Raw genomic sequence first — 15748 nt, forward strand, 5'->3', positions numbered from 1 at the left:
TATTATTGTGGCTTTCATTATTTTTCAGCTGGCTCAGAAGATGTAAAGTAAAGCTGTGGTCAAGGGAAATTATTTCCATTGGGAAAAATAGATGGAGAAAGTAGGTCTTGGTGCCTTATACAGAGAGACTTGTTTTTTCCTTTCAGTTCTTTGTATTAATTTTATTAGTGCTTTAAATGGGGATACATTTTGTTTTCTGAACTCTGTTGTTCTAATGGTGGTGTTTGTGATATGAGCATAGCAGTGAAACAGCAACTGCTCACTGAAGGACCAGGAATCACTCTCTTCTGCAGAATGGGCAGATATTGCCAGTGCCTGAATCTTGGGATAAAGCATTAGGGTAAGCTCCAGACAGCCAACAAGAAAGCTTCCCCTGCTGCTCCGAAGCCTCCAAAATTTTGTTGAGTTACAATTCTTTAATGTAAAATAGCAGCAGGCAGAAAGTGCAATTAATTTAATTGTAGTTTCATAATGTTTTGAAGCCGTTATGCTGTTGCTGAAGTGATGTCCCCTTTAGTGAACATGTCTTTTGCTCACTGGCACATCTAATTGTGCTTATGCTTTGCTCCAAAGTTTGCTTTTGCACCCTTTCAGTCCAGAGAAGTGATTTGGGCAGGGGTGGGACAAAAAACAAGTCCTAAGAGCCCTTTCTTTATCTCTGTCACAGTAAATAATGTGTGTTGCCCAAACTTGTTGCACTTTCTCCAGACACATCATTCAGCTGCACATGAAAGCAGAGCACAGTCTGCCCAGAGGTTACTGCTTGCTAGGGTGGCTGCTTTCATTTGATAAATATTGCATTGTGTGTTTTTCCCAGTATAACACTACTAATTCATTCCTAAGCTGGGAAGTGTTTCCAGAAGTGCGAGGTAATGGAGTGTAGTTTAGCCCCCTTTGCTGAACTGAGCCAGAGGTCCAGAGAGTCTGATTTCAGTTTTCTGCTGGCAGAGGGCCTGGGTGATTTAAGAAGCAGCATAATGCAAGAACTTGTGCTTGTATTGTGCTTGATACTATGATTGCTTCAATTACAGATTGGTTGATAGACCTTTGCTTGCTTGGGGTAGTGCTGTACAGTTTCCCTATTTTATGAAGCTATATTAGTATAAAATTGCTAGAATATAATGAAGACTGATGCCCCCGTATTTTTGTAGATGTGTACAGCTTTGCACACATTTAGTGTTCTGTGCAAATATGATCTCATGCTGTCTCTGTTGCTTATAGGCTTTTTATTAGCATTAAATAAGACAGTTTGGAGTTGTCATTAACAGCTTTTTTACAGACTCCTTTCCTTGGGCTGAGGTCTGTGCTTTGAGAAACAGACCACATGGAAAAAGCTGTGTCTTGTGTTCATCTTATCTAGACATTTAGTCTCATTTGAGAGAAGTCAGGACCCCTGCATATGCAAGATTCTTTGCTGAGGTCACTGGATGCAGACAGGACTTTACAATTCTTCAGGACTTATTTTATATCAGTCCCCAAATTTGGGCTGAACTGAGTGGTCCTATTAAGTAAAAGCAGCAGGCTGTGTTTGAGAGCCTGACCAAAGTCCCACTGGTGTGCATGGCTGGGGACAGGTGAACCTGGAGGCATGGAGCAGCATATTGCTTTTTATAATGCCAACACCACGTTTTCTTCAGCTGGGAAATCTGCTGTCATTTTCCTCTGTCTTTCTGAAAAGGTGAACGTAAAGATGTGCTTTCCATCAGGAAGGTTTGAGCCACTCGGGCCCTTGATGTATCCACTGGCCAAAGGCAGTTTGGGGCTTAGCAAGAGCAGGGAGGTGGCAATGAATTGATCAATAAAAATAACACAGTAGAAACAGCAAAACATCACATGTGTATTGAGGAGTATTTGCTCATGGCTTTTTCTCCAAATGCAAAAGAGAAAGGAGCATCACCACAAGGGTGGGTGAACTTAAAACAGTGCTCAAAAGAACCTCACACCTAGAAATGCATCAGCTGTAACCACTTCTGCCCTGTGGTGTTTGCTGGGCTGCCTTGGGAGCCACCTGCAGCTGCTGCACTACAAAATTTCTCTTTTAACATCTTATCTGTGTGGTTGTAATAGAAAACATCACGGTAAATGGTAGAAGATTATTTTCTTTGTCTTGTGCTATTACTGAGCATCATCACGGATGTACTGTTGTGGCTGACAAAGCACTTAAATTCTAAGCTGCTATTTTAAGATGCTTAGGACTATTCCAAAATAGCTGTTCTTTAGCTGAAAGTCTTCCTTTATATTCTTAGCAGAGATGTGGGTTTACTTGGAGAGTTTCAAATTCCATTTGATTTTTTTTAACATTTGTTGTGAATTTAAACATGTCACCAATATATCAAATCTATTTCTTACATTGCCTTTAAGAGTACTTGCACATTTCTGTCAAACAAAAACACATGAGAGGAATCTATGTTATTGTTAATTCTAGCATTTAGAAAATGTATTTCAAACTCCACTGAAGTAAGATAGGCACTTTTTTATTTTCCTTTTATTTACATTTATGTTTTATGTGGTTCAGATTGCTCTTGGGTTTTGTTGTCTTTAAGCATTCATTCTGCCTTTTTGAGTGCTAGAACCTTCTTTATATTTTTGTTTAATGCTCACCTGAATACAGCAGTGGGGCTTTTTTCCTAATCTGTGAGGTAATAATTGAAAAATTGCCTGATCTACTCTAAATTTCCACCAAATCATGAAAGATTACACGTTAGGATTTTAAAGACCTTAAAAGAATATTATATTTTCTTTTTATTGGCATGTTGTTGTTAATATAAATTAAGCTTGATTATTTTATTTTTGTCTTGCTGCTGCCCTTCAAATTAAAGCGCACATTCTTGACTCATGCTTGTAATTCAATTTGGTATTTTAATCTCAAAAATATCACGGACACCTTCCCAGAATTTCTGAGCACTTTATCTTAGAATTGACCCTCTTGACATAATATCTCTAGGGGGTTCTTGTGAAGTATGAGGCTCGGACTTAGCCGTAATCCACTCCTGAATAAGATGGAATCTTCCCTGGATAAGAACCAGCCCTCGGAGGGATGCTCCTAGCAGAGTACCAAGTTGGTGGTTTTTGTTGTTTTTTTCCCCCCCCCCCCACACAATTCAGGTTGCAACAGGTCTTTCAGCACACAGCCATTTGTCGGAATCTGTGGGTATTGGTGATTCCGAGATTGTAGAAAGTCTCTGTCTTTCTGCCCCGTTGCCAAAGAAGAAGCCATAATTCGTCTGTGCTGTTTTCAAGGTTGTTTATTTTTTCTTATCTATAACATGTTCTGCTGCCCTGCCACAGCTCTGTCCTGCAGGGCAGCGTGTGGGGCTCTGCCCTCAGTGGGATGGTACAAACATTATATACCAGAAACTACGTGTACTATATTTACAATAATGTGCCAATATCTATCATCTACGTTGAACAGCGTGTCCCCAGCCTAAACCAATAAAAAAATGCCAACACCACAGTGAAACATGGAGGGCATGAAGAAAAAGGAAAAGGACAAGACACTCCAAATTCCTCCATCTTGTCCCCTCTGAACCCCTAATCTAGAAACCTAAAATTTTACTTTTGCACCCGTGTCACACTTAATTATTACTCTTATCAAACATTCAAAGCTTGTAATTCATCCTGTAAGATTGAAAACTCTTTTCCATGGACAGAGATCACAGTCAGTGTCTCTGGGGGCTCTGTCCAGGGGGGTTCCTGACCCCCTGCCAGGGTCCCAGACCTGCCAGGGCAGCCAGAGGGAAGCCCTGGATTCCCACAGCCATTGATTTATTTCCATAAATAATTGCTTTGTAAATGAGTTAAGGACTTGCCCAGGGCCGGGCACCGTCCCCGGGTCCCACCGCCGTGCGCGTCCCAGTGCCCGGCCAGAGCCACGGCTCTGCCCCGCTGGTTTCCATGGCATGGGCTCCAGCTTCAGCCTCCCTGCCTGCCTCCTGCAGGGGCTAACCCTGCTCAGGCATCTGTGTGCTGGTCAGCTGTTCTTACTGATTAACAGAATTAAGGGATATACGTGGGAAAACAAAAAAGATCTAGCAAAACTGGCAACATATTCCATAATAATGCATCCACTGCCCAAAATGCTACTTGCTCTGGGATCTCAGCCTCCTAGATGTTTCTGGTTTCGTTTTTTTTATCATATCAGTGATGGTTTTATCACTTGCCCACAGTGGATGGGCTTTCAAATGCATCATATGCCTCTTGAACTTTGTTTGCTGTTTATTTGGAGCTAAAGAAATGGAATTTGAAATAGGCATGTGGTGTGGATGCTACAGATTTTTATCACTGCCATTTATTTATTTTTCAATCAAGATAGCTGAATCAGAAAGAATCAACAATATGAGACTTATCTTCATGTTAGTTTTAAGTAATGAAAAATAAAACTTTTGAATTCTTATGAGATTTAAGAAATGTGCCCAATGAACTTAATCTTTGTGTATATCTCTCTATGTGATTTCACTTTTCCAGCCACTGTCTTTTAAATACTTTAACAGAAAAACTCAATCTAGAAAATGATAAGAGCAGATAAGGTTCATAGGCAAGCCAGTCCTGTTCCAGTCCTCCTTACCTTCTGACAGATCAGGAAAGGCAACTGATACTAATCTTCACTACAATCTCAAGACACCTGGGAAAATGGAAATAACATTTTTAACATCTTAGCAGGTCATGAGCAGTAGTGTCAATCACAGTACCTTGGCCTGATTCCAGTGTGGGAATTACATTCTCCTGAGCAAATGCACCCTGTTGCATTTTCAGTGATTCACATTTTTTCTTACATGGTGTGGAGTTGCTGATAAAACTTAAAAGAGCAGGGTCTTCCTAACTGCCAGAAATATTTTAATGGTGGATTAGGTCAATCCATAGTAGCTTTTTTTGCTTGTTCATAAGCTTATTTTACAAAAGAACTTTGAAAAGTAAGTGCAGTGCCTCACCTGAAGAGATACTTAGCCACTGAGTTACAGGGAACAATTTTAAAAGCCTGTGTGTTGGGCATGACCAAGGCCTCGATGACTGGTGAGCTCTTGAAGACTCTACATGCACTAAAAGTCTCTTTCCAAAAAAGTTTTCTCCTCTGCATTACGAGCAGTTAGTGTGGGAATGTTAGAGAGAACAGGGTGGTAGAACTTTCTGTACAGGGTAGGTAAAATAGGAGAGGAAAAGGGAAACTCCTGTAACTGGTATGTACTGAAATGATACAAGACTGCTGGTTTTACTGCTTCTAAAGAGTAGAAGTGAAGATAGCCATAATGGGGAAATGTTTAAAAAGCACTAAGCAAGGGTAGAGCATTTTATCAAAACAGGCAGGGGTTTTGTGTTGGGTTTTTTCACATGAGAAATGTTTTCCCTCATATTGCTGAAATGAAACATCTCTCAAGGCAGCTGAATGGGTCTGAGTAGGTTCCAGTGACTCTTGGACAATGGAGGCACTCAATAACAAGAGAGGAAAAAACAAAATGCCTAATATGATCTGTTGAACTGAAGCATTTTGTTCAGAGCTGAGTTCTGAAGGAGCCAGGTGTTATTTTGCTCCTGGCAGCAATTGAATCTTCACAGGTTTTTCATGACATCACATCTTTTCCTTGTCTTAACCAGTGACTCATCCTGCTTGCCTGTTTGTTCCTATTTCTAGCTGCCAGCAGGAAATGCTAAGCTTAATGTTAACATTCTCTTATTAATAACACATTAAGTCTAGTCTGCCCAAGGTGCCTCTCCCTTGTGGTACGTAGTGGGTGGTTGTTTTTTTCCCCTTTCCCAAGGTGACTTTTGTTTATCTGATTCTTGGTGGCTTCCACTCCTAAGTCTACTTTTGCAAAGGAGATGTGTGTGTGTCTGTGTGTGAGTGTAACATCCCCCTATAACCACGGCGCTGGGAAGTGGATTATCCTGTCTCCACGGCTGACCAAACTCCAAATAAGGTGCAAAATGCCACAGTGTGTTACAATGTGCCATTTAACAGCAGGGAAGAAGTCTTTCCTTCACCAGGTCTGATGAAGATTGTGGTGGGTGCTGGTTATAGGGGAGGATGTAGCCTCTGTTCTGGCTCTGAGCAGCCTAAGGAAGGATGATGCCACGTACATGCAGCTTGTAAGATGTTGCCAATAGCTGGAAAATAAGCAACTCTCATTCTTACATATTATTCTTATTAAAAAAAAAACACCAAAGCAACAACATGGTAATCACACCATAATCCATTAAAAATTGAAATGTTTATTTCCTTAGAGGCTATTTGTCACATACACTGCTAGAAAAGTCATGGTGCTAAGGGGATTAAAGTCAGTACAGATTAGATGTTTCAGTGACATTTGGAACAAAGAATTTGTGGCTGGAAATCTTCACTAGAAGAATGGTTTGGAATTGGGGATTGTGATTTTTTCAGACCTGCAACAAAGAGCATCTGTCATTATTTAAAAAACTCAAATATGTTTTCTGTGTTGGTAACTTGTAATTTCTGCTGAGACAGCCAAGTAAATTTAAGAAAAGCTGATTGTACTCCTATTGTGAATGTTTGTGTGATGGATCTTGAGACTAGAGGGCATCTGCACACAATGCAAATGCATTTAGGTTTTTTCTTCTCTGATAAACACGATTGCTCATTAATGCAAAACCTTCAAATTTTTGTTTCAAGCTCCCCACTAATGGTCCTGTGGGTGTTGTTAATTGTTTGCATAAAGCACAGGCAGACACTAAGCTGCAGAAGAACAGAGCTGGTAGCACACTGGTGTAAATATACCTCACAGAGACCCTCCTGTGCCTGCTTAAAGCCAAGCTCTCTGGTTCTTCCTCAGGGAAACCTGGCGGGTTTCTGGATGCTGGAGGCTCAGGCTATTCCACCCAGGCATTTGGCTAGACTGTTAATTAATGCTACATCACCTTTCTGCTGATCCCTGCCTGTGCTTCATGTACTTGTCTCCTAATGAGTTTGTGGTCTACCTGGAAATCTTGGAAATGACTGGGTGGGGAGCGATTTCTGTCAGTTGGTTTTTCCTTCATTAGATAAACAACTTGAACTTAAAAACCTGAAATGACTAATTACCTGATGCTGGTGGTGTTTTAAACTGAGGGAAGGACAACTGTTGTAAATGCTGAAGAAAGTGAGCTCAGATTTTGCAGTTTGTTTTATTTTAATTATGCTGAAGCATCTGAGAGGGGTGTGTGTGCACTTGAGCTCTCATGGTGTGAGTCAAGAAAATTAAGCCAGTTTATCGCTGTCTAAGGAGCTAATGTATCCTGAGGAAAAAGTAATTTCAGGGTGATAGTACAACAATTCAGATGCAGCTGGAGAAATGCCACTATGAAGCTGTGAGGGGAGATGACATGCTCTGTACCTGTACAGTAAGACAGAACAAGGGAGCCATCAGTTATTCAGGAGGAGATGAATCACATCTCTGCATTGTAGCACATGGCTACCAGGGCAAGAAGGGTATGAACAATTTTTATATACCATGAGATACAGGATGCATTTCCCTCACACACACTCCCTCTGAGTGTGTGTGAGGGAAAGAAGGCAGGCACACAAGTATATCCTAGTGAATATGCAACTTATCCTTCTGTGACTTAAGTGCACTGCCCACATAGGACAGGTTGTGACTGAGCAAACTCATCCCTTGGGGTTCTGTACCTCCTGCAGCCCCATCTCTCACTAATGTATAAATTGGGGCCCATCCCCATGCACAAGGGCATCACAGAATTCTGAAATCAGCAAATCAGATTTGCTAAATTCCAGAGCTTTAAGGCAATAGCACAGCTGGGCTTTTTCAGTCCAACTCCTCACTGAGGTGGTATCAGGACAGATTTTGGGAGTCACCCTGTGTGTCCCTTGAGGCTGTTTCCCAGGACAGCCTGGATGTATGTCCCTAGAGCTGAGTCCTTGCTCTGAGCCACTGTCAAATTTAATTTCTTTCCAAATTATTCTGCATGTAACTTGACAATGTGTCTTGCAGTCAGTTACTGCCTAGTCACAGCCTCGTGCCCTAAGCCTGAGTGAGCACTGCTTAAACACAGAGAAAATAGGAGATGAGATTTGGAAGGCAGATGAACTGTGAATGCAGGTATCACACAATAAATGCTGTGAACATGAGACAGAGAAACCTGACTTCCTATGGATTTGTTTGGTTTTGTTGGTTGCAGAATCTCTGAAGTTACTGATACTGATTTAGGGCCTTCTCCTAATAAGACACAATTAAAGCCTCTCTATTGTGAATCCTTTGGTATTTGGAAAAGATAATCATTGCACTTCAGCTTTTTTCACAGCTAAGGTATGCTTAAGGTCTTTCTTCACCTTACCAACTACTTCTTATGACATATGTAAAAACATTTGAACACATTTTCCCTCAGATTTGATCAAGAGTGCCTATGTGGAGACTGATGTTTTAATAAGCCTCATGTCTCTAGGAAATCAGGCTAAAATAAAGCAACTATCATCCCTCTGAACAAAATAACAATACAATTACTGCTGAGACCTTCCTTGCTTGAAGAAATACAGTTAGGATCTAGTTGTCATGGCTGGTTTAACTGTTCAGCAGCTAAGGGGGGATGTGGTGTCAATGAATATGAGAGTGCTCTGTGATGGATTTATCACTGGCAGGAAATGTTCATGCAGGGTGGAGCCCAGCTCATTCTGATATTCCCATCTCTGACCTGTTGTCAGGAGGGAACAGAACAATTCCTCAGCCAGTGTGCAGTGGTTCATTGTGATCAGCCAATGGACTACCCCATCTTGAAATAAATGCACAAGTTTAAGGGAAAAAATGACATATTTTCCCAGGCAGCTGGTGGAGAAACAGCAATATTCCTGTTGCACAGCCTCTCCACTGGGAAATTCACAGTATGTTACAGCTGTGGATAGTCTCACAGTAGTGCAATAGCAGAGCCTTTTAAGCAAGCTGTAGGGAGCTTATTTACAAGTGCTGTCCTGCAGAGAGGCTCTGTGATGTTCTGGTGCAGAACAACAGGCGGCCACAGACTGGCTGCTGTGTGTTCTGCAAGGGCCAACACTGTCTCTTGCATGCAGCAAAAACAAAGCTTCATGGGTGGGTATGATGGGCAGGATGATTTTAGAGCTGAGTTTCCTCCCACCACTGTCCCCTGGGGCTGTGGTGATGTGGTGTGTCTGATCTCTACTCCTGCAAGAGTGCTCTGTGTGGATTTATTTTACTCTTCCAACTAGTTACATGGTTGTTAAGTCCTTTAGGGTCTTTTTCTTTAGAACTTTAATCCCATTTTAAACCAGTGGCAGCAATGCTTTCTTCAGTGTGGGTTTTGGGGGACTGAAGGATGGTTCATTTTAGAACTAACCCATCACAGTAACTATAAGCTGACACCTCATACTGAGCACACACTTTGAAGGCAAAGCATTTTGGCTCCCTGCAGCTGTTTCACAGAGTTCCCATTTGCCCAAAGAAGGATGAAATGTGTTCAAAAGATAGACACCTTCAGAGTGAGAGAGCCAATCAGCACATGACTTCTCTCCTTGGTTCAGCAGGCAGGTCTGGAGGGAATGGATTGGGCTGTAGAACTGCTGGTCTGGTGTAGAAATATTCCTCCGTTTAAAAATAAGCTTGCAAAATGTAAAGGAAAAGTGCTACTGGCATCCAACAGATGGTAGTTGACATGTTTTCTAGCTGTCACAAGTCTTTCAAAATTCTTCTGTTGCATATGCCAGAGTTCACCTTTGTGCTGCCCAGCTGAACACAGAAATGACAGCTGCAGGTGGAGGAGCTCTGCAGGAGCTCTATGGGTAAACAGAATTAAGATGAACCAACAGAATAGGATTAATAGATCTCATATTAGTATGTGCACCTTAGAGTCTGTGATTGGGATATTCCACATTAAATTCACTTTTTATAATAATGTTGATTGCATCAAATCTTTAATTTTTGTCTCCAACCTGAGGCAAGAAAGGGAGTCACCCACAGCAGCTACCTCAAGGACATTTCCCTGACTGTGACACCACATTGCAACATGTAAATGTTTTCTGCCTGGAACAGTCCTGGAATGGTTATTTTGCCTCTGCTTTGAAGTGTCATTTTTCAGTGAACTCTGCTAACATTTTATTATTGCATTGCAGCTAAAGCAGAGAAGAGCAATTAAAGGGTTGACATCTTTGGTATTTTTTTAATAGTACATGTGTCAAAATGCATTTAACAAATCATGGTTGATGCAAAAGCCTAATTAATGCTAAAATGTAAGTAGAGTTCATTTCAGTTGGGAGCAACGGAGAATTTTAAAATGCATAAAAACAAAGAGTGGTTGTCTTATTTTAGATATAGGACCTAATTACAGCTTTTGCTTCTGAGAACTGAAATCTTAAAGCCTAAATGTTCCTTTCTGTTGCAGGATACAGCTGGACAAGAAAGATACAGGACCATCACTACGGCCTACTACCGAGGAGCCATGGGCTTTGTCCTCATGTATGATATCACCAGTGAAGACTCCTTCAATGCTGTGCAGGACTGGTAGGAAATACTGAAATACTGTTGTTAATGTTGGGTTTGTTTGGGTTTTGGCCAATTCTCTCCCCACAATTATTTGTTGAAAATATGAGACATCCCCCCCCTATCTGTCACCATCACCTCCATGTTCTTTCCTCTTTACCTAAATAATTTGATTTATAAACATTTCTTAGAAAAGGTTCTATAGCTTCATTTTAATGAAAAGGTTGTAATTCAAATATTGTAGCATACTATAGTATTTATTATTTTTAAAATTTTTAATTTATTGTGAGGAAATTAATCCTTTAATGCTTTTTTTGGGTTCATAAGATTTCTGGCTATGCTGCTAAAAATAGAGGTAACAGTGGTTGTTCAATTCACATCTCAGGAATGTGGGGAAAGGCTGTGTTTCTCCTTAGTAGTGCCCTGTGACTCCACTGAAATATCTTGCAATCATTTCTGCTGTTTCCTGGTGCTCATTACTGCAGATAAGAGTGGTAACAGTGCAGAGAAGGGCAGTGCAGTGGTTAATGTGATCTCCTGAGTCAGATTGATTTGCAGTGATCTCAGTGACCCACTGGGAGCATGTGACATCCTGGCTGTGGCACTGGCTCTAGCATCTGGCTCAGCCTGACTTTCTGAGCACCTATTCTGTATCCCCTAAGCCAGGCTGTAACTCAAAAGCTGATTTGTTGTTTCGAGTGATTTGTCTTTCCTCCAAAGCTGCCCAGTTTTTGTTCTCTCTGTTCACTAAAACAGTTGGTCATGAAGGTCACATGCAAGATGCAGTCTCCACTTTTGCCCCTCATCCCCAGTACCACAACACCAAATCAGCTGCAGCCTCATCCTCAGCAGCCCTTCGGCAGCTTGTGGTTGAGGAATACATTCTTTTCTTGTTAGAAAAACAAATGTTTTGCCAAAACCAGTTTCAGCCATCGAGTTTTGCTCACCAAGCTCAGATGAAGCTTTTTCTGCAAGTGTCTGCACAGGGATGTTTTCCATAGGAGTTCAGGCGTGTGAACTAGGGCAGTATCTTTCACTAAACTATAAATATTTCCAGCTTGTTTCCCTGGTGAAACAAGATCCATATGACCACACAGTTCATCTACATGTCTGTCTGTTGGTCCTGCTCTAGTAAGTTTTACTTACCAGTCTTAAGTTAGCCAAAATTTACCAAATCTCCATCTATGAGCTGCTACTATTTTAAAGTTTGCACAGATGGAGTTTAACCTGAAACTTTATACTGGAAGTAGTCTAAGGTCTGTTCCATCAAAGGCACTGGTGTGAGAATAAGAATTGGGAAAGGTCAGCTCTGTCTGTTTGACTTCATGTCTTCCTGTGCCACAGGAGCTGCAGGAATATCTTTGCTAAGAGCCCCTTGTCAGCCAAAGGACAGAGGTGAACCATTAGGGTGTTTTTCCTCTGTATGTCAGGAATCTTTCCAACTTGCTTTGAGGTTCTGAGCCCAAATGAGGTCGTGGAATGGATAAAAAGGATCATTTCCTTCCTTCCTGAAGCTTGTCCAGTGGAGAGATGAGGGCTGTAGCCAAGCCAGCATCTCTGGACCAGCAGAGTCCTCTAGTGGCTATTGCAGCTGGGAGATGTTTTTCTCCAGTCTAAATATTGCTTCCTAAACTTCCAAAGGCACAAGAAATGCAGGAAAAAAAGCTTTTGGCTGGTGCTGCTCTATTGGCTGTTTTCTAGCATAGCAAGTAGGATTTTTTTCCCCCCACCATTCTGCATGATACAGTTATGATTAAAAAATCTTATTACACTGGTTATGATCTTCAGTCAGGAGCTGTACTCTCCATAGAAATTAAGGTGCCTTTGAACTCCTTTATCTCCATCTCTGGTTCATTGGCATGTGTCTGTTTTAGCAGCCTCCTGATTGGGCCTCACCTATTCACAAGGGAAATGAGACTATTCCTCCCAATCTGCCAAATTATTTATTCCTTCGGAGACCTTTTACTACCATCACTCTTCCTATGGGGTATGTCCTGAAGAGGATCCTGGTTTGCTTTGTCCCACTCAGACCTCTCCTAAACGCACTAAAGAGGTCCAATTCTCTCCTGAGTGAGAGGATCATGGCTGTATATCAGTATTTAGACAAACTCTCCAAGTAGAATATGAGTGCAAAGCAGAGTCTTTCCTTCACACACATGAATCACCCCAATTAATGATGATGATCTTAAAACCACTGAGAAAGAGACGCTATTTAAATGCATTTGGGAATACCTGGAAGATGACTTGTTCTCTTGTTCACTGGAAAATGTACAACGCATTCTATGAGAAACCTTAAAATATTAAGCCTGAGTGATTTTTCTTCCTGCAGTGTGGCAAGAGTTCAGTCAGGTTATTTTACAAGAAAAGATATAAATAGGCAAACACTAAGATTGGTTTTAGTTGATATTTGAAAATAAGTAATTATTTCCTTTGACTATGTCTTTTCTGTAGGGTGAGTGAAAGGGTTAAATGAGCTTTCATAGCTTTCAGCTCAGTTTCTAGAATTCTTTTTAGTAGTCTTCTTTGATAGCTGTTATTTGTCATTGGGTTGATAGTTTTGTGTGTGGATAAATCAGTTGTTTATACCTCATTTGAAACTGCAGTAGAACTAAAATATACTCAGTACTTGGAACTGTAAAGGAAATAGAAAATATTATGGAAACTCTGCTTTGGACAATGTAGATAATTCCATAGAAGGGAAATAAAAATTGGTAAAATTTAACTTAGATACAAGTGACATCTGGGTTCACAAATCATCAGCATTATTTATCTTTAACCTAAACTGAGTTGTTGACACCTCCATGTAACTGTGAACCTGAGACTATTTTTCTTCTAAGCATGAAACATAAAGTTTGTGCTTTATTGTTAATTTGGGGAATTCAACACAAACAAGGCACAGCATTTTATTGTGTCACAGAAATATGTTTCTCCCAGTGTGTATATTAGGCTGCCCTGATGATTGTTGAAACAGCTTCATCACACAAGCCTTGTTATTCATTATCTTTCCAAAAAGCATCTGGAAATTTTATGCCTTTTTTTTTTTTTTTTATGGACATCAAGGTTTCTTTTATTTGTTCATCATAACTTTTTGGTTGTTTTTTTTTTATCCCTAAGAAGAATAAAGATTGATGTTCTGTAAGAGGCTTTCCACTAATTTGTACAAAACAAGGAGAAGGATGCATTTCCCTGGGAGATCCCTTCATGCTGTTTGCTTCTTTTTCATTTTCTAAGTAATTCTGTGTAAATAGTTAAGATTTGGCAGGGTGTGCCCATATGATACCAGGGGCTGAAATGAATCCAGAGGCTGAACTGTGAGTCAGAAGAGAAGCCTGCTTTTAGTTGTTTGAAATTGAACTTGGGGAGACTTTATTTCTATCCATTGCTCATGGAAGGAGACTGGGGAGATTTCATCTTCCTGGGCTTTTGGCTGATTTCTGCAGTCACCACTGCAGAAAGGCTCTAATGAGCCTTGAGAAACCTCAGAGCTGGAGGCTGCTGCTAATTCAAAAGAAAAGGAACCAAGGGGTTTATTGTTAGGGGAGTTCAAGGAAACTTACACAGAAGTAAAATTTGAGTGGACTCCTGGCTCTCCTGGGAAGTGGCAGATTTGCCTGAAACTGTAGTGTCCTGTCTGGAGTGGTGCTGAGCTGGGGCAGAGAGTGGGAAGGTGAGTTAGGGAGTGGAAGAGGATGGAGGAGAGGAGTGTATGGCTTCTAGGATACCCTTGGGGAGGAGGGAGCCTTCAAAGACAGAGCTGATGTAGTGAAGATAAAATAGGTTGTGTGGGTCTGAAAAGATGGATAAAAGTGAATGCTACTGAGCTAGTAATGTTCTGCTGCTGGCTCTGGAACACCTCTGGGACACCAAGGATGGTGGCCCCTCAGGATATACAAAAAAAATTCATGGAAAAACTCTAAAAAGGCTAAATAAAAGGTCAGAGTCCTGGGATCCACAGTGAGCTCCACTCCAATTTCAGCACATGAGCCACAGAAAGCTTTAGAGGCTCCAAGTTCACCTGAGTGCTCCTGCCCAAGCTCGCATGCACTGCACCCCTGTGCCACTGAAATTAGTGTTGGTCTGTGATTGCAGCTGCTCTTTCCAGCCTTAGGTGTCCTTTAGTCCTGCTGGGTTCTGTTAGCTCACAGAGCCTTGCTTTGATCTCGTGTCTTCCCAATTTGGTACATTTCTCTTTCTCCTTTGCAGTTGTTTCTATGTGATTTTCAGTCCCTATGAAGTTTTCTGGTTTGAGCAAAGACAACTTGATGCTTCCATCTGTTCTTATGGTGTTCCTAAAACTCTACAGCAAAATGTGCTGCAGAAAATGAGAGAATTTTTGTTTTTCTGTCTTATATATGAAGTGTGCATCTACTGTATGGCTTTCTTTATGGGACAGTATCCTTAAGAGATGTAATTGATGGTTATTCCTCTGACAGATGGCACCTGAAGGAGAATAAGCTTTACCAAAAGCCTTTTTTGTACTTAATCTTCAAAAATTACTTGATTCAGTTTTTTTATCTTGATCTTGTGATCTTTAAAACCCTTGTAAAGTCTTAACAAGAGAATTCATTGTCACACAAAGTTAAGGAGTGGTAAAATAGAGCAGTGCTGTGAATCACACAGGCTGCATCCTTGCTTTGTGTGTAAGCCTGCTCATTTGTCCTTGAACCAGCCCAGCCTGGGGATGTTGATGGTGTCATTAATGGTATTTGTTTTCATATTTAATACAGGATTGTATTTTGGCACAGCTGATGGAGTGTAACCATCTCTTTTGACCTCCTGTAGGGCCACACAAATCAAGACTTACTCCTGGGACAATGCACAAGTGATCCTGGTTGGAAACAAATGTGACATGGAGGATGACAGGATTGTTCCCATGGAGAAGGGGAAACATCTGGCAGATCAGCTGGGTACATGCAAAGCTTTTCTTTCCACCTTTCTTCCTCTGCTGCTTTATACTCTGTTCCTTTCAGTTTGTACAGCAGTAAGACTTCAATAATGGTATCACAAATAAGAAGTGTAATATATTCTAGGTTCATATTTCACTTGGTTTTGGCTCAGTAGGCCAAGAATACCTGATAGAACACTTGTAGTGTCACTGTATTTATAAAGCGGATGTCTAGAGGTGGAAGAAAGATAAATTTTATCTGAAAATAAAAACTTTTATTAGCTCATCAGAATGAAAAGAGAAGAAGTTTTCATAAACATAATTCTGTCTCTGTGTGTCCAAGTACCATGTACTCATTGCAAATCAATGCAAATAATCATTTTTGCTGAAGCATTTTTTTAAAGTAAACAATGAAAAAGAAAGACGTTTATAT

General features: G+C 40.8%; 1 protein-coding gene and 1 long non-coding RNA gene across 3 annotated transcripts in view; one reads left to right on the forward strand and one right to left on the reverse strand.

The window, feature by feature from the left end:
- RAB3B (RAB3B, member RAS oncogene family) overlaps positions 1-15748 on the forward strand; it is a 49803-nt gene that overhangs the window by 30171 nt on the left and 3884 nt on the right. For both annotated transcript variants that reach the window (XM_030279296.4, XM_012575300.5), the window contains 2 exons: positions 10333-10451; positions 15213-15337. In XM_030279296.4, coding sequence (XP_030135156.1) covers positions 10333-10451; positions 15213-15337 — 244 coding nt within the window. The remainder of the gene's footprint in view (positions 1-10332; positions 10452-15212; positions 15338-15748) is intronic.
- Positions 1-15748, reverse strand: part of LOC121470337 (uncharacterized) — a 31524-nt gene that overhangs the window by 10207 nt on the left and 5569 nt on the right. Inside the window, exon 2 of the long non-coding RNA XR_005981163.2 lies at positions 4565-4621. This is a non-coding gene — a long non-coding RNA (uncharacterized lncRNA). The remainder of the gene's footprint in view (positions 1-4564; positions 4622-15748) is intronic.

The sequence above is a fragment of the Taeniopygia guttata genome, chromosome 8 (genome assembly GCF_048771995.1).
Source record: "Taeniopygia guttata chromosome 8, bTaeGut7.mat, whole genome shotgun sequence".
Classification (NCBI taxonomy): domain Eukaryota; kingdom Metazoa; phylum Chordata; class Aves; order Passeriformes; family Estrildidae; genus Taeniopygia; species Taeniopygia guttata.